Here is a 23,406-nt window from a genome sequence, read left to right on the forward strand (position 1 = left end):
CCACAGGTCTTATATCATGTACTATGTCTTATATCCAAAAAACAAATCTATTAAGTCAAACAAGTAATATGTTTTAAGTAATGAAACATGAAGTAACTTAAACAGATCATTTAAAAATCTGAATAGCATTTAAAAGGATCTATTAAGAATAATTTAAGAGATTTCAATAGATTATAGGCTTTGGTAAGTTTTTGTTTTTAAAAAATGATTTTCAGTTTTAAAAATATATTACTCACATAATATAGAGCTCTTTTTATTTGTTTGTTTTTTTTGAAAGGCAAATGGGGTTAAGTGGCTTGCCCAAGGCCACACAGCTAGGTAATTATTAAGTGTCTGAGGTCACATTTGAACCCAGGTACTCCTGACTCCAGGGCCAGTGCTTTATCCACTGCACCACCTAGCCACCCCTCAGTATAGTGTTCTTAATAAAATTGTCTTTAAAGTCGAAAACATAAACTTTACAAATACCTTGAATTAACTTTGATCTTCACATGGAAGGCAAAGTGGTGTGTTTTAACAAAATCAATCACCAGGAATATTTAGGTCACATCTTGGATGTAGAAGTGATGAAAAAATAATGTTGAACTGATTAAAGAAAAAAAAAAGAACTAATCCCAGTTTCAAGTGCTGACCTAACAGAAATGTGTGCTCCAGTCTGGTTCTCCCCTTAGATAAGATCTGAGGTAGCTCATTTCTATGGACCAATGTAATCGTTCTTCAAGGCACCATTGGTTTTACTTGTATTGAGGCCATCTATGATATGTACATACTGGGAGAAACAAAACACACTAGATCACTTTTCCTGCCTCTTTTTCTTTATGCTTTTATGTTACATCTACCAGAATATATTAGCTGTCACTAATGCTTTAAGCTTCTGTTTATATCTTACCTCAATTAGTATGACATTCCATCATTAAGTCAAAAAATTACAAACATAAACTACTAAAGATTAGCTCCTGCCAAACTGAGCCTAGCCACAAAAAAAAACTCTAAGTAGTTTCCATTTCCCATTTACACTTGTTACCAGAAACACTTTCCTAAATCTTTATATTCTTTTTTTTAAGTACACTTGTCCCATAATGAGGTTACATACATCACAAACAGTTCAACAAATAGTGCTAAGCCTGAGTTCTGGGTGCAACAACTCAAACCTGGTCCTTAGTCTGTTTCACTTTGGAAGGACTTTGGTCATTTAAACCTTAGCAAATATATCCGGTGTTATCTACTTCAACAAGCCTTTGAAATTTGTTTAACTAGTTCTCTAAATAAGAACACTAAGTCTCTGGTGAGATGCCTTCCTCTGTTCTCACTTAAGACAATAATGAAGACTCTAAGGTTAATCCTTGAAAGTAAGAATATTCTCCCAATGCAATGATCTGTGATATTACCTTTTCACATTTAAAAAGAACTCTCAATTTAAAAAAAAAACCCGACTATTGTGTTGCACACTTCAGATCTGATTAGTTTCATCAGTTTTCATTTAGGAAATTTTCCCAAGAGGGAAAAAGATTAAAAAGTACAAATCTGTTCTAAAATTAATATGCTGTTTTTCAGAGTGGTTCTCTCAAAAGTTTTCAAAGACCAGTCATATCTATGTTGTTTTTAGTGTAACCTATACTTGATAGATAGAATTCTGTACTTAGTTTCCTAAAGACAACCCTTTTCTTCTATCTTTTTGACTGGTTGGACTGGCAACACCAGATGAGAAATGCGACTCCACAGGCCACTCAGTTTGTCTGAATCCATATGGTTAAAAGAGTTGGGGGTATCCGAATTTGTGAATCTAGCCCAAAGCAAATCTCTCACTTTTTCTTCGGTTTCCCTTGGACTCACATTTGTAGCTAGTGTTTCTTCTTCTAGTAGAACTGTCAGTACCAGAGCAACATCCTTGAAGGCTGCATTCTCATGGTCACAATACTTATAGAAGATCAATGTAGAGCCTGCAGGAAGGGACTCAAAGCGATGGACCACAGCTGCTTTTCGTCCAACCTCAAACCCAGTGCTCAGTTCGATATCCACCAACAACTTGACAGTGTCACTGTCCTCAGAGGTCCGCTGAGCACCATCAATCCTAATGGCAGAGACATTCTGGAAGAAAGTGTAGGCATCAGCAATGTGGTGGCTCAAGCACTTCAAGGTCTCTTTTCCCTCCTGAGCAGCTGTAAAGATGACAGTGGCTGGCTCTGTGGGGCTAGAAGCATTCAGGTGCTTCTGGAGGAACTTGCGTCCCCTCTGCCAGAGGTAAGCACTCTGGCCTGGAAATTTGTCCTTCAGTTGGCTGAATTGATCCAGGAAGGCTTCCAAAGCATGGTTTTTTGGCACATGCTGGGCCTGAGATGAGAAGATGATTACCATAGAAGAAAGGAATACAGCCAAAAGACCAATGACACATCCTACAAAAGGTTAAAGGAAAAAAAATTAGACAAAGCATGAATCATACATACCCAAATCTTGGTTAAAGAGGAACCAATGAAGACAGTACCAACACACATTCATTTTTATTGACATTAGTAACTTTTTCCTAATTCTTTTTTTTTTAGGTTTTTGCAAGGCAATGGGGTTAAGTGACTTGCCCAAGGCCACACAGCTAGGTAATTATTAAGTGTCTGAGGCGGGATTTGAATTCAGGTACTCCTGACTCCAGGGCCGGTGCTCTATCCACTGAGCCACCTAGCTGCCCTCTCCTAATTCTTTTGACCTTTTTTCTACCCAAAATTCCCTAGACACCCATTCTCTGCTCTGAGAAGTTCTAATCATTACAGTGGCGAGATGAGAAAAACATAAAGTAGCATTTAAAAAATAACTACAAAAGATTTCTTTTCACTTTATACTTGTGACATTTCCTTCCTCTTTTGGATACTTCCATATTGCTACATACAGCAAACTGCTTGTCAGTTCTCAGTGTAATACCCATTTTCACAATCATCTAATTTTCCAACTTTTTTTTAAACCTATAAATGTATATTTTGAGTTACCTTTTGTAACTGATTTGCTGAACAGATTCTTTTCAGGATTCATTCCCACATACTGGATCTTCTCTTTGCTTTCTTCAGGTCTCTGTGTTTCCACTGTTTTTTGCTGATGACTTTTAACTTCTGGGAACAAAAGAAGAAAAATACAACAAATCATCACAAAGATTCTACTTAGTTACCTAACATCATTGACCTAAAGGTATTTCTATACTTTGTAAAAGTACAGAACTAAAATGAAAGATTATTTTTCTTCTAACTTTCAATCTTCTTTAAGGTTTGACTTTGTTATCCTTCCATTTGGGGGAATACAAAATGTTACTTCTTGATCAGTAACTACAAACTGAAATGAAACTCACTGCCTCATAGAGGCAAAAGGAAACTGTCTCCAAAGAGTTTTAATTCCATGCTAGTTTTCAGTTCCAGTAACACAGATCTGAAACAAGACTATGAAGCCGGGGCAGCTAGGTGGCGTAGTGCATAGAGCACTGGCCCTGGAGTCAGGAGGACCTGAATTCAAATTCGACCTCAGACACTTAATAATTGCCTAGTTGTGTGACCTTAGGCAGGTCACTTAACCCTATTACCTTAAATAAATTTAAAATATTTTTTTAAAAAAAAGACTATGAAGGTAATTCTAGGAATCAGAGTTCAGCATAAAATTATCTTGAGGAAAAAATGAGGTAGCTTTCATTACAGAAAAGATTTTAGAAATACAATATAAAATGTACAATACTAGGAAGGAGTATTTCTCAATCTCTTAAATTCAATTGAAAGTGAATCACACCATAGAAAAATAATATACATATCCTGGCTCCTGAGTCATAGAAAATATGTTGCTCTTCAAGATTGTGAATTTCTGAATTGAAATTCTACATTATATTAACTCCATGGGAAGCGTGCAGTAGTCATGTAGCTCTTTTGCTCAGTAAGAGTGCAAAAATATATTAAGAGTAATATAATTATCACACTCTACCTTTCAGCTCAGGTCTCTCCATCCTTAAAAAATTAACCTTACCATCCCTTTAACTTATTGCCTTCTTCTCTCTCTCTCTCCCACCTTTCACAGACAAACTCCTAGAAAAAGAAATCTGTCTTCTTCTTATTTCTCAGTCCTTGATTCTAACTGCATAATTCGATAAACTTCTCTTCCAAAGTCATCAGCATTTCCTTAACCATCCAATACAGCATCTTCTTAGTCTTCATTCTTCTTAACAGCTCTGCAGAATTTGATACCCTCTCCTTCTGAATACTCTTCATTGGATTTTCATACCACTAGTCTTCTCCTACCTCTTCCATTGTTACTTTTTTAAGTCTCCTTTGCTGGGTCTCGAACCTATCCCCAACATAGATTATATCCCAAGGCTCTGTCCTGAGCCCTCTTCTCTCTACATACCTTTTCTTATTAATTTCATCAGTTCTAAGCAAATTATTCCCAAATCTACAGTATCCAGTCTGACTCTTTCCTGAGCTCCAGGCTCCTATCACCAACAATCTTTTGAGAATTTCAAATTAACCTCTTTTCCAAACTTCCCTTATTTCTGTGGAATTTACCATTATTCTTCTTGTCATATAATACCCTCAGAGTCATTCTTGACTCCTAATTCTCCCTCAAAAGTCTCATGTTACTTCTGTGACATTTTTTGTATCTGTCCCCTTTTGTCCACTCACATAGCCACCCATCATAATTCAGGTCTTCATGTCCTCTGGACTAGACTAATGCAAAAGTTTCCTAATTGGTTTCCCTGCCTCAAGTCTCTCCTTTCTTAAATTCATTCTTCACACAGTTGCCAATGTGATTTTCCCTAAGCTCATTTCTGACTCAGTCAATCTACAACTTAACAGACCGTTAAAATATTTTATTATATTTACATACTCTATAACCTTCTCAAACCCTCCTTATTTATTTATTTATTTTTTATTTTTGCAAGGCAGTGGGGTTAAATGACTTGCCCAAGATCACACAGCTAGGTAATTATTAAGTGTCTGAGGCCGGATTTGAACTTAGGTCCTCCTGACTCCAGGACCGATGCTCTAACCACTGCACCATCTAGCCACCCCTCAAACTCTCCTTCTTAATTAATCTATTCTTGCTCTCTGACTGAAATGCATCCCTCCTCCTAAAGTCCATTTCCCAGGAGTTTCATCCAAAGCTCAGCTCAAATGCCACCTCCTGGTCTCCCCAGCCTCCCCCTCCCAAATAGCTCTGTATCTTTCTATAGATTCTTAGATGGAAGGGATAGATAGATAGATAGTTAGATGGATAGTCTATCACCTGACAGAATAGAATCTCCCTGAAGACATAGACTATTTCCTTTTTGTCTTTGTCTCCCCAACATCTAGTGCAATATCTGACACCCAATAGACTTTAATAAATGTTTATTGATTGATTGGACTAATCTTGAATTGGAATTGATTTTACAGATTAGAATCTCCCTGAGGGCACAGACTATTTCTTTTTTGTCTTTGTTTCCCTAATACAGTATCTGATTTGAACTAATCTTGATTCGGAATTGATTTTACAAGGTGACCTAGTTCAACATCCTTATTTGCCAGATAAGTAAAGACTTCATCTAAGTGATAGTATTTGAACTGAGTTTTGAATAAAACTAAATTAGGGGGATTTGAACAGACTCAGATAAAGAAGAAATGCTTTCCAGGCATGGGGGCCAGCCAAACCAAAGGCACAGGAGTTAGAATGTCACATGTGAAGAAAAGTTCACTAGTCAGTAATTAAGAAATATAGGCACAGGCACAGAACCAACAACAAGGGTTTTAGACAATTTGGGTACTGACTCATATTGTGTTAACAATAATGGGCTATTATTACATTTATTGGTTTTTTTAGTTTATTTATTAGTATTATGTTAAAAAAAAAAGTATAGATCATCCACTTTATTGGGTTGAATTTTTTTTTCTTACCTTGTACTCCAAATCGTTTCCTCACCACTGTCTCATTTTCTAGGATTTCTTTAGTAGGAACTGAATTCTGGGTTTCCACAGTGTCTGGACACTCTTGATAAGTACCAAGCTCCTGAGGAGTAATGGACTTTTCATTATCTTCTCTGAGAACTGTAAAGCTGTTCTCCTGAGGAAGAGTTGGACTTTGCTTTTCATTTAAAGAACTATTAGAGTTTTGACCCAAGGATATTTCACATGATCCTTCTGAACTATGAAGATAACTTTGTTTACCACTGGGATCATCCTGGCTTTCCTCCTGTTCTGGTTCTGTTTCTGGAGAGTTCTCTTCATCTGTTTCATCAACACTTGCACATATATTTTCTGCATCCAGGCTTTGTGAACCTATTGTTGCTATCTTAATAACATCCTTAAGTCCAGAAATAGGACATCCAGGCTGATTTTCTTCAATGTCACTTGATACTGTTATGGTCTCTTGAGCCTGAGGAATCATTGTTGGGTCTTTTTCCAGATTCTCTTTCATTTGACATTCTGTTTAGATTAAAAATTCACAATTTATTGTACTTTCTTGAGAATGACTGAAAATAACCTTCTGCCTTTCTAAAAATAAATTCCTAGTATAAATTCTCCAATTCTCTTACCACTAAAGATGTTTTCTTTTACCTAAATTATCACATGTACCTTGTCATTCTACTTTTGCTTGGCAAATTTTCTTTATAGCATCAATAACCTAGATTCTACTCTTAGTTCTCTTAATTTTGCTACTAGATGAGCTTTCATTTTATCTTGCCAGGGTTCAGCATCTACAGGTCTTCTGGGCCCACATAATGGCATGCCTTCTTCTCTTATTTGGACCTTCATCTTCTCCATTAGTAACCTGAAATCTACCCCTAGGTCATTCCCTCCACCAGTCTTGTTCCCTTAGTATATTATCTTCTCCCACAAAGCAAAACTATCTTGCTTGCTCATATTTTTATCCCTGGACTTAGCACATAGTAAGCACTTAAATAAATGATCTACTGAATATATTATTTTTATCCTACAAAAACTGTTCACCTATTTCTCACATAGTATTGGCAGGCTGGAACATTTGAATTAAACTCTTCCCCTGCTCATACAATGATTAGAAGCCCAACAAGTATATTAAATTCCAGTGCCCTAAGACTTTACAAATTTTGTTCTGTTAGCCTCTCTACCATTCCTTTTAATGTAGCTATCATTTCTGAATTTCATAATCATTATCCAAAATCTTAGGTTATCAATTTGGACATGCAATATAGGCAGACAGACATAGAGATATATAGCATATCCATCTCTATCTTTCCTTCTGATAAAATACTTAGCTTTTTTTTTGTTTTCCCTGAATCTAAGATTTTATCAGAATAGAGAATTCCTGGTTCCCTCCCCCAATAAAGCTATCCATTTTCTGTAATGTATGTCAAAGAGTTGCCTAAGGCCCTGAGAGAGACTAGCTACATGGTTAGTCAGAGACAGTACTTAACTCCAAGTGTTCTTAACCCCAAGGTTGGCCTTCCATCTGCTACACCACACATTATCTATCACATGCTTACTATCATTCTAATGTTCAAAAATAGTAGTCATGGCCAATTAACTTGTACCAAACTGAAGAAACTCAATTATTTTCATGTTTAAAAGATGATTAACAGCGATTTTCTGTATTAATGCATCCTGTTTCCTAGACTACGGTCCTCAGATTTCAGTACTATAAAGGCTGGACATACCTTCTTGAGGATTTCTACATTCATTCTCGGACATTTTTATGTCCTCTCAGTTTCACTCTCTGGTTTTCCTTATGATGATATCTTGCTTTCTTCTGTTTTGTTCAGAAACAGCTCTTTCAATCTCAACAACTTCATGCCTCTCAGGATCCAGAAACCAGGGCTCAGAGTAACTTAAGGCAAACACAGCTAATTAATGCAAACACTGAAATAATTGAATGGATGAGTTTCTATGCATATGATGGTAAAGATCAGTTGAAGTAAAACATTTACATTCCTTATGACTAGAACACCTTCCTCTTTCTTTTTTAATTCCTTTTGAAACATTAGCTATGCTTTAAAGCCCCAGTCAAATGATATCCCCTCCACAAAACCTTCAGTGATCCTTCTACTCTCCTAAATGAAAGTAATTTCCCCTACTGCTGAAGTCTCTTAGCACTCTGAATTTTTCATATTTATTCTGCATAATAGTCATATATATATATATATATATATGTATATATATATATATTCATCTCCTCTGCTGGGTTGTAAAACACTGTATTACTTCTGTACTTCCTTTTTGTAAAATGCCAAGTAAATAGACATTATGTGAAAATGATTAGGTAATTATTACATTTTTTAATTCTTTAAAAGATTTCTTTCCACATTTCCAGAGGGTAGGGAGAAAGATGAGAAACAAAAACCAACTTAAAAATAATCACATCAGAAAAGAATTGAAATTTGAGGGAATGCTCATCAACTGAGGAATGGTGGAACAAGTATATGAATGTGATGAGGTACTACTGAACTGTAAGAAATCATGAGTGGGGGCGGCTAGGTGGCATAGTGGATAAAGCACCGGCCCTGGAGTCAGGAGTACCTGGGTTCAAATCCAGTCTCAGACATTTAATAATTACCTAGCTGTGTGGCCTTGGGCAAGTCACTTAACCCCATTTGCCTTGCAAAAATCTAAAAAAAAAAAATCATGAGTGGAAGGACTTCAGAAAAGCCTGGAAAGACTTACATGAACTGATGCTGAGTGAAGTGAGTAGAACCAGGAGAACATTGTACAGATTAACAGTAACATTTTGAGAGGATCAACTTTAATGGACACAGCTGCTCTCAGCTGTTCAGTAATCAAAGACAATTCTGAAAGACCTGTTATGGAAAATGTCAACCATATCCAGAGAAAAAACTATGGAGCCTGAGTGCAGATCAAAGCATAAACTTCTTTTATTTTTTTTATTTCTTATTCATGGCTTCCCCCCACCCCCAGCTCTAATTCTTCTTTCACAACTTGGCTAATACAGAAATACATTAAATATAATTCTACATATACAACCTACATCAGATTGATCATTGCCATAGGGATGGGGGGGGGGAAGGAGTGGTAGAAAACTGAGGAACCCAAAAACTTGCAAAGCGATGAATATTGAAAACCATCTTTGCATGTAATTGGAAAAAAAATAAAAACAAAAATAATTACATCACAGCCAACTATTCTAAATGTTAGGAATCTATTACCTTCTTGTGTCAAAGGAGATGGAGCATTAGTAAGCCTATCTTTCAGAGAGATTAAATAAATATTAAATTTTTTTAATGATTCTAAAATGCTGGAATTAAACTAAAATTTAAAAATCACTGTTTAGCTATCATATGTATTCAATACTATACAGATTCTTCATGAGACTTCAATTCCCTTCCCCTTGTTCACATGGATAGATACAATCTTTAATGCTGTCCTGAAACTATTATTTACTATGATCACAAAATTTCCAAACATATTTAAAAGGGATCTCAGTAATTATGTGATACCCAAATAGGAATCTCCTCTACAACAAATGGTATTCCAGTCTCTAAGCAGAGACTTCCAATGAAACAGGAGTCTACTACCTACCAAAGTACATTCCACTTCCATTCAAGTTAAGAACACCCCTAAACTTTAGGAATTTTTTTCGTGACATCAAGTCTGAATTTGCCTTTTTTTGAATCTTCCAATTTTTGTTTCTGGTTCTTCCTTATAGAGGAATTCAGAGAATCATGGAAAGACTGATAACTGAAGTAAAAAGTATTAAGCAGAACATGGAGAACTATATGTACCATGATTACAATAATATGAATGGAAAGAATGCAAAACTGAGGCAAACTCTAATTAGAAGTAATAATCTCATAGAAAAGAAAAATGATGAACCTCACTTCTTTCAGCAGAGATGTGGGACTACTTATGTACAGTCAGAAGTACTTATTGTATGAATTGGTTTTCCTTAAGTTTTTCTTTGTCATAAAGGAGGGATAAAGTTTGGAGGTGGGGAGGGTGACTTATTTGAAAATGTGATAAAAACAGAAGTCATTGAGAAACATACTTTAAAAAAGTATCTATAGCTGACAAGGTTCTTTAGACCAAAACTAGTACTGAGAATCATTATCTGTAATTTTCTCTGTAGCTCGGGGATATTGCCATATTCCCATACAAACCTGTCTTCCAACATGATACATGAGAAAAGCACAAATCCTAGGCTTTTTTTTCAGAGTCTCTCCTAAACCTACATTACAAAAAAAGAATAGGTCAAAAGAAGATCATACTTTCACATCAAAATAGAAAAAGTACTTTCTTCTCCTAAGACTTAGAAAAACTTTTCAATTTCATTGGATTACTTTTCTTCACTACTTACTTTTCCCTAAGGGGCAGTTAGTTGGCGCAGTGGATAGAAGACTAGCCTTGGAATCAGAAGGACAGGAGTTTAAATCCAGCCTCAGACACTAAATACTTACTAGCTATATGACCTTGGGCAAGTCACTTAACCCTGACTGCCTCACATCCAGGACCATTTCCAATCACCTTGATTCATATCTGGTCCCTGGACCCAGATGACTCCAGAGGAGAGGGAACCCCTCACTCAAATCTAATTCACATGCTTGTCAAGGCACCACCTCCCTGATCTCCTGGGCTTCTTTGAGAAGGACAAATATCACTATCACTTTTTCCTAAAGAGAGATTGGGGGCAGGGCAGCTAGGTGGCTGGATAGAGCACCTCCTGGAGTCAAGAGGACCCGAGTTCAAATATGACCTCAGAGACTTAATAATTGCCTAGTTGTGTGACCCTGGGCAAGTCACTTAACCCCATTGCCTTAAATGAAAAATTAAAAAAAAAGAGATTGGACAATTTTTTTATTAAAGGAAAAAATGCCTTTGATATTGATATATATATATGTATATGTATAAATAGGTATATTTTCTCTGTGATATATCTGATTTTCAAGACTTTCTTATTTCAGTTCAATTTTAGGAGTTTCCCTAGTGAGTTTTGTATATGTAATCCCTTCAAAGAGCTCTTAGTTTGACTGTACTCATATTTTGACAACTACTCTAAGGCAGTGTGATGTATTAGAAAGAGCACTGCATTTGGAATCTGAAACTTAGGTTCAAATCCTGAATGGCACTTTTTTTAATCTGTGTGGCAATCTTACTCAGAGGCCAATGTTCTTTTTACCTTGCTGCTAATTACAGAGCAAAGCTCTTCAGACCAGTACTATTATCTGTACATTACAGACCAAGTCCATTAATAAAGAATCTGTGATTCACATAACCAAAGGTTACATGATAAATTCAAAGCATAACTGATCATCCAGATCTGATCTACTTACTACCATACCAGAGAGTGTATGCTTCACTGTAAACATTTTCCACCATATCTGGTAATATTGTTTCCTCAAGGTGTTTTAACACACTGGAAAACTCCAAAGAACAAGGTCAGGGGAATTAAAAAAGTATTATTTTAATTTCCCAATAGTAGGTAACAATTTATGGGTCACTTATTTACATAAAAAAGGATTAGGTTAGAGACTTCAAACTTAATTTCAAGAGAATAGGGAAAAGAAATTTAACAAGTATTACTAATTATTATTGTTGTTATTGTTATTTTTGTTTTATTGACATAAGAATTGAAACAGTAGAAAAGATATCTGGTCAGTAGGAGATTCCATTTTAGTTAACAGTATAAATTAAAAAGATAAATAAAATTTTGAGAGAGTTTCCTTGATTTGGGTTCAAGTCCTGTTTTTTTCCCACTCAGAGGCTAATGACTCTGGGCAAGGCACTTAACCAATCCAATAAGCCACCAATAAGATATGCTATAGGCCTGATCTGTTTTGACAGGAAAAGTTCCTCACTGGGAGCTGATACAGACAACATCTCAGGTCAAATAAAATAAATAAATAAAATTTCACAATTCGGTATTTCTGATAACAGAAAGAAATAGTTATAACAGACCTGCTGTCTACAGCTAAATTTTAAATTCAAATAAATTCAGATCAGCACTACTGTACTAGGAGGAAGGCAGGACTGATATCACTCTCATTTCTCTCACCATCACTTGCACAGTGCTCATCACATAGTAGGTAGTTAATAAATACTGAGACAACACAGTCTTTCGAGATATCATATGCAAGGAAGGAAGACAGGATAACTTTCTGTGATTTGGAGAGGAAGGACATTGCATTCATATTATATAACCAAAAGTTAAATGCATTGGAGAACCTATGTGTCCAAAGGCTTCAAACTTTGCTCTTTTCTAACTCTTAAAGGCTTTAGAATTCATCGTAATGTTGGGGTTCTTGATTCTTGGACAAGGGAGTTTGTTAAAGCTTCTTGCCCGAGGGCCCAGGTACCCTGCTTTGGTGTCCAGTCATGAGAGAGCATCCGTAAAAAGGATCCCCTGAAGCTAAGCTATAATTATTTGATGGTATTTAGGAGTGATGTGAGAAAGTCGGCATAGACCAAACAGAAAATCTGTCTTAGGGAAAGCAGGGTGAGTTTAAGTAGAAGAATCTGACCCCCTTAATTATCAGATGGCTGGATGTTAGAATCTCTGATCTGCTTTCCCAGGGGAACCGGTTTGGGGAGTGGGCTAAGGAGCCAGGCATTGCAAGTGAGACCGCAGGAGAAGAGGGTATTCTCATTTAGGGACCAGTCAGGAAATGAGGCAGGATCTAGGCGGGGACAAGTGGGAGAAACTCTCTCAGGATTGCTTTTCTACATCATAAGGGCCTTCTCAAGCCTATCTTTGTCACAAGGTCAAATGGGTTGGAATTTCCTCAAGCCTGTGTCTTAGAGGGGAATTTCATATCTCTATATCTCAAGGCTTCTCTCAATCATAAGCCCCAATATCAATTTATAGTTTACCCTATCAATAAGGTTCTATCTTCAAAACTGAACTACTATTAATTTTACTCCATAGTTGAACTATATAAGAATTTCAACCAGACCCAGGATCTAGGTTTCCAGTTCCGTCTCTAAAACCTGTAAGAATTCTCCTTTTCTACCTTTCCACCAAAACAGGAAACGATGCATTCTTCCTTATTTGGTGGCTTTTTTTTTGACTGGTGCGGGTGTGGGTGTTGGTAAAAGGGCTGATTATGAAAAGTAAGCATTCTGGAAATTGAAACAATGTAAAGCTGAATGCTAATTTTAATACAGGATTGTTAGTGCTGGGACTTTAAAGGTCAATTATTCTAACCCCTTTATGTTCCAGATGAATAAATTGAATTTACTTACTCATAAGACTTTTGATGACAGGAACATCGTTCTTAATAGTGGATTTTGAATCAAAGCCCACTTCAATAATCAGACTCCAAAGGCATGAAACTTTTCAGTTTTCAATCCAGACTGGAAAAACAGGTAGCTAGCTACACACACCCATGGCCTCAAATCCTTTCCCGGTCAACGTGACAGTGAACTTTGTCCCAGGGAAAGGGCCTCCAGTGGAATGCTGGGAGTAGTAGTTTTTTCTACCCTTCCTATAAGGAAGTTTACATTACCGCAAGTTACAACTATTAAGGACATATACTTGCCACATTTTGTTTGGCAAGCTGCTCTTCAAAATTCTATTACTTCTCTCAGTCTGAGTTTTCTCAGTTTTGGAATAATAATATATCACTTAAATCACAGGGTATTGTAAAGATCAAGAAATTTTACATTTATAACATATGTAAAAGTGTTTTGCCAACCTTAAAGCATGTTATAAATGATAGCCATAATTCTTTAACTTCCAACTTTTAAAGTTAGGCTAAATTATTGTGGTCACTTTAAACATATAGATTCACAGAATGTCATAGCTGGAAAAAGATTTAGCCCAATCCAAACATAAAAAAGGAAAACCTTGAAAACCTCCAAAGAAAAAGAATCCATTATATCCTGAAAAAGTCCATTCCACTTTTGGATAGTTTGAATTATCAGGAATATTTTTCTCATGTAAAGACCTAATTTTCCCTTTTACATTTTTTATCCATTGCTCCTAGAGGTTCCTGGGAGTCAAACAAAAGTAATAGAATTCTCTTCCAGGTGACAAGTCTTTCAATGTATGAGCCCAGCTATAACAGTCCTCTCTCCACATACTCTCAAGTCTTCCCTTCATTAGGATAAACAACCCCATTTTCTTCAACCGATTATCAAGTTTACTAGTGGTAGACCAAGGGAAAGTCACTTATCCTTGAAAGCCTTGGTCTCTGTATCTACTAAATGGGGATATAAAGCACTATATACACATTATTGTGGTAACAACGAAGAACATGTAACATCCATAAAGCAAGTGAGAGTAATTAGAAGGAAAGGTGGTCTAGTGTCTAGATCCTTCAAAGAAGTAAAGGTAATTAGGTAAGGTAAGTAATTTGCACTGGAATAAAAGGTGGTCATCATTAATAATTTTGGGGGCCATAATTCCAGTTAGACTAATTGGATCAGAAAATCAACTAAGAAAAAAGTACAGGTAATTAAGGAATAGGACAGTGGGCATAAAGAATTTTTTTCAAGACATATGCTAGTAAATCAGCAAGACAGAAAGCCAAGTTCCTTTTTGACAGTTAATAATGTTTTTGATATGGGGATGCTATCAATATAATAAAGTGTTCGGTAAAGTATATGATGTTATTGATGCAAAATACAGATCAACCACTATGAAATGAAAAACAAAGAAGGCCAAGACTAGCAACTCAGTTTATCTTTCACTTAAAAGTTCTGAATTACTATACTGCCAACAAAGAAGAGATACCCCATTTAAAATAACTAAAATAACCATTTATCAAGATAAAATCAAAATGGATAAATGTCCTAGATATAAAGGAAGGTCTCCTAAGTAAATTAAAAGAACATATTACCTATCAGACTTATGAAAAGAAGAATTTGTGTACAAACAAAAGATAGAGAATATTGGGAGATGTAAAATGGATTATTTTATTATATTAAAGTAAAAAGAGTTGATACAAAAATATTTATAGCAGCTTTTTTCATAGTGACAAAGAATTGGAAATTGAAGGGATGACCGTCAATTGGGGGACAACTGAACAAATTGTGGTATATGAATGTGACAGAACACTATTTTATAAGACATTATGAGGGACAAGACTTCTGAATAGCATGGAAAGACTTGCACGAACTAGTGCTAATTGAAGTGAGCAGAACCAGAAGAACATTATACACACTAATAGCAACACAGAATGATGATCAGCTACAATGGACTGGATCATTTCTGCAGTACAATAATCAAAGACAATACTAAAAAATTTGTGATAGAGAATCCCATTCATATCCAAAGAAGAAACATTAAATGCAGACCAACATTTACTATCTTCAATTAAAAAAAAGTTGTCTTATGAATCATGTCTTTTTTTCTTCCATTTGGATGTGATTCTTATTTCATACATGATTAATATGGTTCCTTGTTTAGCATGGTTATAGCTGGAAAGCCTATATTCCATTGCTTTCTCTCAGGGGGAGGGGGGGAGGGAAGAAAGGGAGGGAGAAAAATGTAAAAAATTAATTGTTGAAAACTACCCTTACATATAGTTGGAAAAATAAAGAAATGAGAGGGGTAGCTAGGTGGCACAAATGGATAGAGCACCCACCTTGAGGTTAGGAGGACTTGAGATCAAATGTGGCCTCAGATACTTAATAATTACCTGTGTGACCTTGGGCTAGTCATTTAACCCCATTGTCTGGCAAAAAAAGAAAAAGCATTTGTACAAATAAAACCAATAGAGTCAAGATTGAAGGAAAGAAGAAATTGAGAGGGGGAGGGTCTCATATCCAAAATAGAGAAAATTTTCAAATTTATAAATATGAGTTGTTCCTTAATTGATAAATGGCCAAAAGCCATAAGGATTTATAAAGATGTATGAAGGACTTCAATTAAGAACTAAAGAATTTAGTCACATGAAAAAACTCTAACTCATTATTGGTTATAGAAATGTAAATTAAAACAACTCTGAAATATCTTCATACCTATTAAATTGATTTAAAATGATAGATGGAGAGGTGGCTAGTTGGTATAGTGGATAGAGCACCAGCCCTGGAGTCAAGAGTACCTCAGTTCAAATCTGGCTTCAGAAACTTAATAATTGCCTAGTTGTGTGACCTTGGGCAAGTCACTTAACCTCATTGCCTTGCAAATAAAATAAAGTGATATATGGAGAAAATGACAAATGTTGGGGGGGGAATATGGAAAAATTGAGACACTAATACACTATTGGTGAGACTATGAATTGATACAACCATTTTGCAGAGCAATTGTAATTATGCCCAAAGAAATATAAAATTGTGTATATATACCCTTTAGTTCACAAATACTACAAAGTAGATGTTTCCAAAGTAATCAGGAAAAAAGGAAAAAACCCTCTAAATTTGAACATATTTATAGCAGTTCTCTTTATGGTGGCAAAGAAATGAAAATCAAGGGGTTGCCTATTAATTGGGGAATGGTTAAAAGAGTGGTAGTATAAGATTATGATGGCAAACTACTGTGCTATAAAAGAAAGGACAAACAGGTTGATTCTGGAAAGGCATGGAGAGACTTACATGAAATAAGAGTGAAATTAGCAGAACCAAGAGAATGTTGTATATAATTTTGGCAATGTTTCGTGATTAATTATGAGCAACTAAAGTTATATATATATATATATATATATATATATATATATAAACTTAGTCATTCATAGTTATTCTGAGAATTATAAATACTCGTCAGCTTCAAAGGACCTATGAAAGTGCTATCCACCTCCAGATAAAGAACTGAGAACTAATAGCATGCCAAATGTGGTTTCACATATATATGTTTATGTGTATATCAAATAGTGGCCTTTTCTAGTTTAAGGTGGTGAGAGATGGAGAGAGACAATTCAGAAGTTTAAAATCTAAATTATTTTTAAAAGTGATGAGTTATTAAATTAAGCCCTTTATGAAATTTTATAGCCTTATATAGTTACAATTGAAACCAATGATTTTATAACAAAGAGTTAAATTATGTCTACTAGAAGGCACAGCTCTCCTCCAAATCACTCCAAAAACCTCCAAAAAAATGACTTTAAACAAACTCTAGAGTGACAGAACCCACAAAAAGACTAAATGAAACTATTTTCCAGCCCATGATCAGATAGAGGGGTCTGTCACACCAAGGTAAGAGAGGAGTACAGTGCAGCAAAGTTCATGCCCAAGAGAATTGGCCTCAGCAATCCATAAATAGCCAGCGGGGTACCTGGGTCAGTGGCAGCAGTGACAGTTTGCAGACCTCTCAATCCAGAGATTGCCAAGGACAATTTGGAAGGTCAGTACGAAAAGTCTGCCATACCGGCATAAGAGAGCAGAGAATACAGTCCAGCACTGGCCTCAGCAATGCAGACCTGGCCCCAGTGGATGAGGAACAGCCCTTGGGAGTTACTGAGTCAGCAGCTACAAGTACTTCCAGAGTTCTCAGTCCACAGATGATAAGGGAAATCAGAGGGAGATTACAGGAGTCTTTTGCCATGACTGAGGCAGAACTCTGTTGTTTTGCCCATATTCTGATCTGGGTCACAGTCCCAGGAAGAGAAGGAGCAGTAGCACAATAGAGCATGTTGCCACAAGAGACTGGGGGACCCTTCTCATGTTTCAGGGCAGATAGGAGAGTTTTTAGTCATCCCACAGATCAGAGCACAGGCCAAGAGAGTAGTAAAACCTTTCCTTAGATCATAAGACCTTAGAAGAACTGAAAATTTGCAGGTCCCTAGAAGTATCTCTGAAAACAGTTGCCAAAAAACCCAAAAGATTGAGACACCCCTCATTCTGGAAGCAGAGTCCTACCTTAACAAAGAATTAAAATCAAGTCATAGGCTGGGGATATAAGCAAACAACAGGGAAAAAAAAAAACCTGACCACAAGACAGTTACTATGATGATAAGGAAGATCAAAATACATACTCATAAGAAGACAAAATCAAAGTTTCTACATTCAAAGATTCCAAGAAAAATATGAATTGGTCTCAGACCATGAAAGAGTTCAAAAAGGATTTTGTAAATCAAGTAAGGGAGATAGAGGAAAAATTAAGAAGGGAAATGAGAGCGGTGCAAGAAAATCATAAATACCAGATCAGCAGCTTAGTGAAGGAGACACTTAAAAAAAGTGAAGAAAATATCTTAAAAACTAGACTGGACCAAATGGAGAGAGATACAAAAGCTCACTGAAAAAAAACAATTCCTTAAAATATAGAATGGAACAAAGGAAAAGTGATGACTTTGTGAGAAATCAAAAACAATTTAAAAAAACCCAAAAGAATAATAAACTAGAAGAAAATGTGAAATATCTCATTGGAAAAACTGTCCTGGAAAACAGATCCAGGAGACATAATTTTAAAATTATTGAATCACCTGAAAGCCATGATCAAAAAGAGAACCTAGACATCATTTTCCAAGAAATTATCAAGGAAAACTACCCAGATATTCTAGAAGCAGAGGGTAAAATAGAAATTGAAAGATCCATCAATCACCTTCTGAAAGAGATCCCAAAATGAAAACTGCCAGCAATATCAATCATAGCTAAATTTCAGAGTTCCCAGGTCAAGGAGAAAATATTACAAGCAGGGCAGCGGCTAGGTGGCACAGTGGATAGAGCACCGGCCCTGGAGTCAGGAGTACCTGAGTTCAAATCCAGCTTCAGACACTTAATAATTACCTAGTTGTGTGGCCTTGGGCAAGCCACTTAACCCCATTGCCTTGCAAAAAAAAAAAAAATATATATATATATATTACAAAATATATATTACAATATATATATATATTACTATATATATTACTATATATATATATATATATATATATATATAAAAGAAATAATTCAATTATCATGGAACCACAGTCAGGATAATACAAGATTTAACTTCTACATTAAGGGATCTTAGGGCTTGGAATATAATATTCCAGAAGGCAAAAAAGAGCTTGAATTAACAACCAAAAATCAGTTACCCAGTAAAACTGAACATACTCTTTGAGAGGAAAATATATACATTTAATGAAACTGGAAATTGAAGGCATTCCCACCAGGTTAGGGAATAGCTGAACAAATTGTGATATGTGATTATTATCAAATGCTATTCTGCTATTAAAAATGAACAGGGGGGCAGCTAGGTGGCACAGTGGATAAAGCACTGGCCCTGGAGTCAGGAGGACCTGAGTTCAAATCCAGACTGACAATTAATAATTACCTAGCTGGGCAAGACACTTAACCCCACTGCCTTGCAAAAGCCAAAAACTAAAAATAAAAATAAAAACGAATAGGATGCTCTCAGTAGAACCTGAAAAACTTATATGAGCATATTCAGTGGGAATGTACTATATATTGCAGCAGTATTGCAGGATGATCAGCAATGTGGTAACCCAAGACAACTTTGAAGATCTTACGATAAGAAATACTATTCATCCCCAAAGACAGAACTGATGGTGTTTGGATACAGACTGAAGCATAGTTTTCTTTTACTTTATTTTTCTTAAGGTTTCTCTGTGTGTGTGTGTAGGAGTTATGTTTACTTTTATAACATGACTATTATGGAAATTATTTTGCATGACTACACATTTTTAATCTATATCAAATAAGTTGCTTACTCAATGAGAGGAAGCTGCAGTGGGAGGAAGAAAAGAGAATTCAGAACTCAAAGTTTTAAAAATGAATGTTAAGGAGGTAGCTAGGTGGTACAGTGGATAGAGCACCAGACCTGGAGTCAGGAGGACTTGAGTTCAGATCCCACCTCAGACACTTAATAATTGCCTAGCTGTGTGACCTTGGGCGAGTCGTTTAACCCCATTGCCTTAAATAAAATTTCAAAAAAATTTTAAAATATTAAAATGTGCTTTTACATGTAACTGTAGAAAAATAAAATATAACTGAATTATGTCTACTACACAGCAACAGGGTACAGAAGGAACAAAGGTCATTTGCTATTGTTGCTAGGCAGTACAATAATAGAACACTGAATGACAAATACATCTGAGTCAAAGCCAGCCTTAAGATGCTTAAGAGTACATCCAGCCTCAGACACTTGCCCACCTACCTTGGGCAAGTCACTTAACGCCATTGCCTTGTAAAAAAAAAAAAAAGGAAAAAGTATGAGCTGTGTGTCTCAGGACAAGTCATTTGACAGTTATCTTTGTATAAAATGAAGATAATAAAAACCACCTGTCTCCTAAGGTTGTTGTGAGGATAAAATGGGAAAACATTTTATAACTTTGCAAACTTTAAGGAGCTCTTGAAATGCTATTGTTAAGTTTTACTTATTGTTTGTGATTTAGTCACCATCTGTCAAACTGAAAATCTTCCCCAGCTCTTCCATTCTCTATTCTCATTCCCAGCAGCCTCAGCGGCACACCTCTGCCATCCTGCTACTTGGTCTCCCCCTTTCCTGGTGTCCTCTGGAATCCTGATTATTGTTGATAAACTTCTCTTTCTCTTGGATGGCTTCCTTAGTCTTTCCAACTTCTTGGATTCAAAGAAATCTGACTCCCCCTTTCCATCCTCCTGTGCTAAAAGTACTCTTAGAATCAGGTAACCAACAGTCATTTGAATATTTACTGGGCTAAGCATTGGGTATACAAAGAATGGAGGAGTCCCTTGCCCTCAAAAAGCTCACAGTCTAACGGGGGAGGTAAAAACTAGGTCGTATATCTATACAGAGATGGGAGGTAATATTATTCAATAGGGAAAGTCATTCTCATCTCAGGATGGGGGAAAGGTGAGGTTAGGAAAAGCCCCACAGAAAGTAGGCTTCGACTCGGTCTTGAAGGAAACCAGAAAAACTAAGAGACTGAGATGAGAGGGAAGAATATCCCAGGTGGGTATAGAAGTCTTCTGAACATATACAGAAGTGACAGCATCTGGGAGAGACTCAAGGTTGAGATTAGAGGGTTGAGGGTGAGGGGGCTAGGGGAGGGGGTGGGTGAAGGGAGTAAAAATAAGATGCAGGGAAATTAAAAAATAGTAATTATAACTGAGTGAGAATGGAAAGTTTATTAAGGGGGTGGCTAGGTGGCGCAGTGCATAGAGCACCATCCCTGGAGTCAGGAGTCCCTGAGTTCAAATCTGGTTTCAGACACTTAATAATTACCTAGCAATGGGGCCTTGGGCAAGCCACTTAACCCCATTGCCTTGCAAAAGAAGAAAAAAAAAAGAAAAAAGAAGAAAGTTTATTAAGTTGTCTTTGTGGTAGCAAGGAACTGGAAATTGAAGGAATGCCCATCAATTGAGGAATGCCTGAAAAAAATTGATGAAATACTACTGTGCTGATGACAAGGTCAATGACCTTATAAATGCAAGCAAAGACTTGCATGAAATGGAGGGAGAGTGAAGTGAACAGAATCAAGAAAATATTTTATACAGTAACAGCACATTGTTTGAATAAGTTATTCTGACAATTAAAAATACACAAAGATATTAAAAAAAAACCACTCTCTGCTTCCAGAGAAAGAACTGATAAATATGAATAATTTTATATATATGTATATATACTGCTTCTGTCTAATGGTAGTCATCTCTAGGGTCTGCCAGACATGGAAACAAGAAAAGGAGCATCAAAGGACCAAAGAACTGCAAGGTCAGAGTAGCTAGATCACATATGTGTAAAATTGAGTAAAGTGTTAAGATTTTAAAGGGGAAGGGGACAGATCATGAAGATCTTTTTTTTTAAAGTTTTTGCAAGGCAATGGGGTTAAGTGGCTTATTCAAGGCCACACAGCTAAGTAATTATTAAGTGTCTGAGGCCAGATTTGAACTCAGGTACTCCTGACTCCAGGGCTGGTGCTCTATCCACTGTGCCACCTAGCTGCCCCAGATTATGAAGATCTTCAAAAGCCCAACATAAGTTTTTAATCTGATCTTGGAATATGGAACCACAGAACTAAAAGTTGTGTCTGAGTTAGGTCCCTACCTTAAAAAACTGTTCTAGTAACTGAGATAGACTAAAGTGAGAAAAGACTTGAGCTGGAGTTCTGGCTCTATGAATAGAAAGCATGGGATGAATGAGAGATGCCATAAAGGTTGAAATGACAAGATTTGACTACAGATTGGATATGAGGGACATGCATGAGGAATAAAGAATGACCAGAACAACAAGGTTTTGAACCTGAATGGGGAAGAGAACAAGTGCCACTCTGCAATAAGAGGGAAGTTCAGAATAGAATTTAGTTTGGTGCTTTAAAAGACAAAATTTTCCTCTGTGGCATTCCAAGTACTTTACTATGAAGTATTTCAGAAATGTAACCAAACAACTCCCTAGCAAGGGATTGGCTGGCCACAAAATCCACTGGGATCTGCAATTCTTCCCAATTTAGAAGTCTCTCCCAGGAGACCTGCATATCCCAGTCAATCCTCAATAGAGGTTGTTATAATTTTCAGAGACTGGTAACTGAAATGATCAGAAGGAATCCTTTCCACAAGCCTAAGTGAGAAATTCTCTGTGAAAGTCCACAAATTACACCAGCTCTGGAATCAGAGGCTGTAGGCTCAAGTTTCATCTCTAATTACCTGTAAACCTTCAGGTCACTGGATCTCTCTGAGCCTATTTCCTTTTCTGTCAAATAAGGGATTGGCCTATATGGCCTCTGAAATCCTTTCCAACTCTAACTCTATCATCTAGAGGGATTTCATTCCTAAATACAGCCCCTTCCACTGTCGGTCAATTAGGTCATAAAACTCTTCTCTAGGTAAAGCTTTGAAGGGTTGCTGGGTCAAACCCAGATATTGTTAGGCATCTGTAACTTCTGCTGCCACCTCACAAACAAAGGAGGGGCCAGGATATAAGTGGTCCTCCCAGGTAGACCAGGGCCACAAACAAGCAAACTTCTGTCTAAAATTGTCTATGCCTTCTTCTTCTTCTTTTTTTTTTTTAAATTCATTTCTCTGGGGAAGCTATTCTTGAACTGTTTTTGGAAGTGTACTAAGTCCTAAATGAACCCCTTTCAAGATTGTACACAAAAGAAATTTAGTAATTACCCTCCACAACAATAAAGGCCCAAAGGTAAGTTTTAATGCCTCTATTATTTTTGCTTAATCTACCCTTTAAAAATGAGGCCTTTAAGGGTTCTTTTGAGAGTATATTCAATATAACATTTGATTTATTATAGACAGTATATTTTACAGTCAACTAAGTATTAACTGATTTTTATGATGTTAATAATACTCTTTTAAGAAGAGATTGTTAAAACACCACCTGCTAGTTAACTACTTAAGCAATTTTAAAAGCAGCAAAATATTTGTGGTCTCTTGTATCTATCCCTTAGGCTAAAATAGACCACTTTCATTTTCCCTTCACTTTAGGCAATAAAAAACAAAATGTAACAGTGCTATTTCATACTGAAGTTTCCTTTATCTTTAGTGTTTATTTTACTGAAGACCAGTGTTCTTAACATGCCAAAAAGTGAGCTGCTTTTTAAAGGCATTATTTATAGACACTATCATGTTACCTAACACAATGTGGTAACTAGCGTCTATATTTAGGATAAAATCCAGA

At 36.3% G+C, this 23,406-nt stretch overlaps 1 protein-coding gene across 3 annotated transcripts; it reads right to left on the minus strand.

Annotated features, from left to right (window-relative positions):
• Positions 1–168: 168 nt before the first annotated feature.
• TOR1AIP2 (torsin 1A interacting protein 2) lies at positions 169–22,519 on the minus strand. Of its 3 annotated transcripts, XM_074222160.1 has the most exons (6): positions 13,164–13,342; positions 10,085–10,152; positions 7,631–7,800; positions 5,892–6,419; positions 2,976–3,095; positions 169–2,393 (listed from the first exon to the last, which is right to left on the minus strand). In XM_074222160.1, the coding sequence occupies exons 3-6, from the start codon at positions 7,662–7,664 to the stop codon at positions 1,648–1,650; spliced, it is 1,428 nt and encodes a 475-aa protein (XP_074078261.1). In that variant the 5' UTR covers positions 7,665–7,800; positions 10,085–10,152; positions 13,164–13,342; the 3' UTR covers positions 169–1,647. The 3 variants fall into 3 exon arrangements, with proteins under 3 accessions (XP_074078261.1, XP_074078262.1, XP_074078260.1); XM_074222161.1 differs by lacking the exons at positions 10,085–10,152; positions 13,164–13,342 and adding an exon at positions 22,422–22,519; XM_074222159.1 differs by lacking the exon at positions 10,085–10,152.
• Positions 22,520–23,406: the final 887 nt, after the last annotated feature.

This window comes from Macrotis lagotis, chromosome 2 (assembly GCF_037893015.1).
Source record: "Macrotis lagotis isolate mMagLag1 chromosome 2, bilby.v1.9.chrom.fasta, whole genome shotgun sequence".
Classification (NCBI taxonomy): Eukaryota; Metazoa; Chordata; class Mammalia; order Peramelemorphia; family Peramelidae; genus Macrotis; species Macrotis lagotis.

What these genes read in the sequence shown, in the direction of transcription:
- TOR1AIP2 (XM_074222161.1), bottom strand. Translation starts at nt 7,664, where the DNA reads ATGTCCGAGAATGAATGTAGAAATCCTCAAGAAG. An exon ending in ATGTAGAAATCCTCAAGAAG is followed by an intron (nt 6,420 to 7,630) that starts GTATGTCCAGCC and finishes TAATCTAAACAG; the next exon opens with AATGTCAAATGAAAGAGAAT. An exon ending in GAAACGATTTGGAGTACAAG is followed by an intron (nt 3,096 to 5,891) that starts GTAAGAAAAAAA and finishes TTTTGTTCCCAG; the next exon opens with AAGTTAAAAGTCATCAGCAA.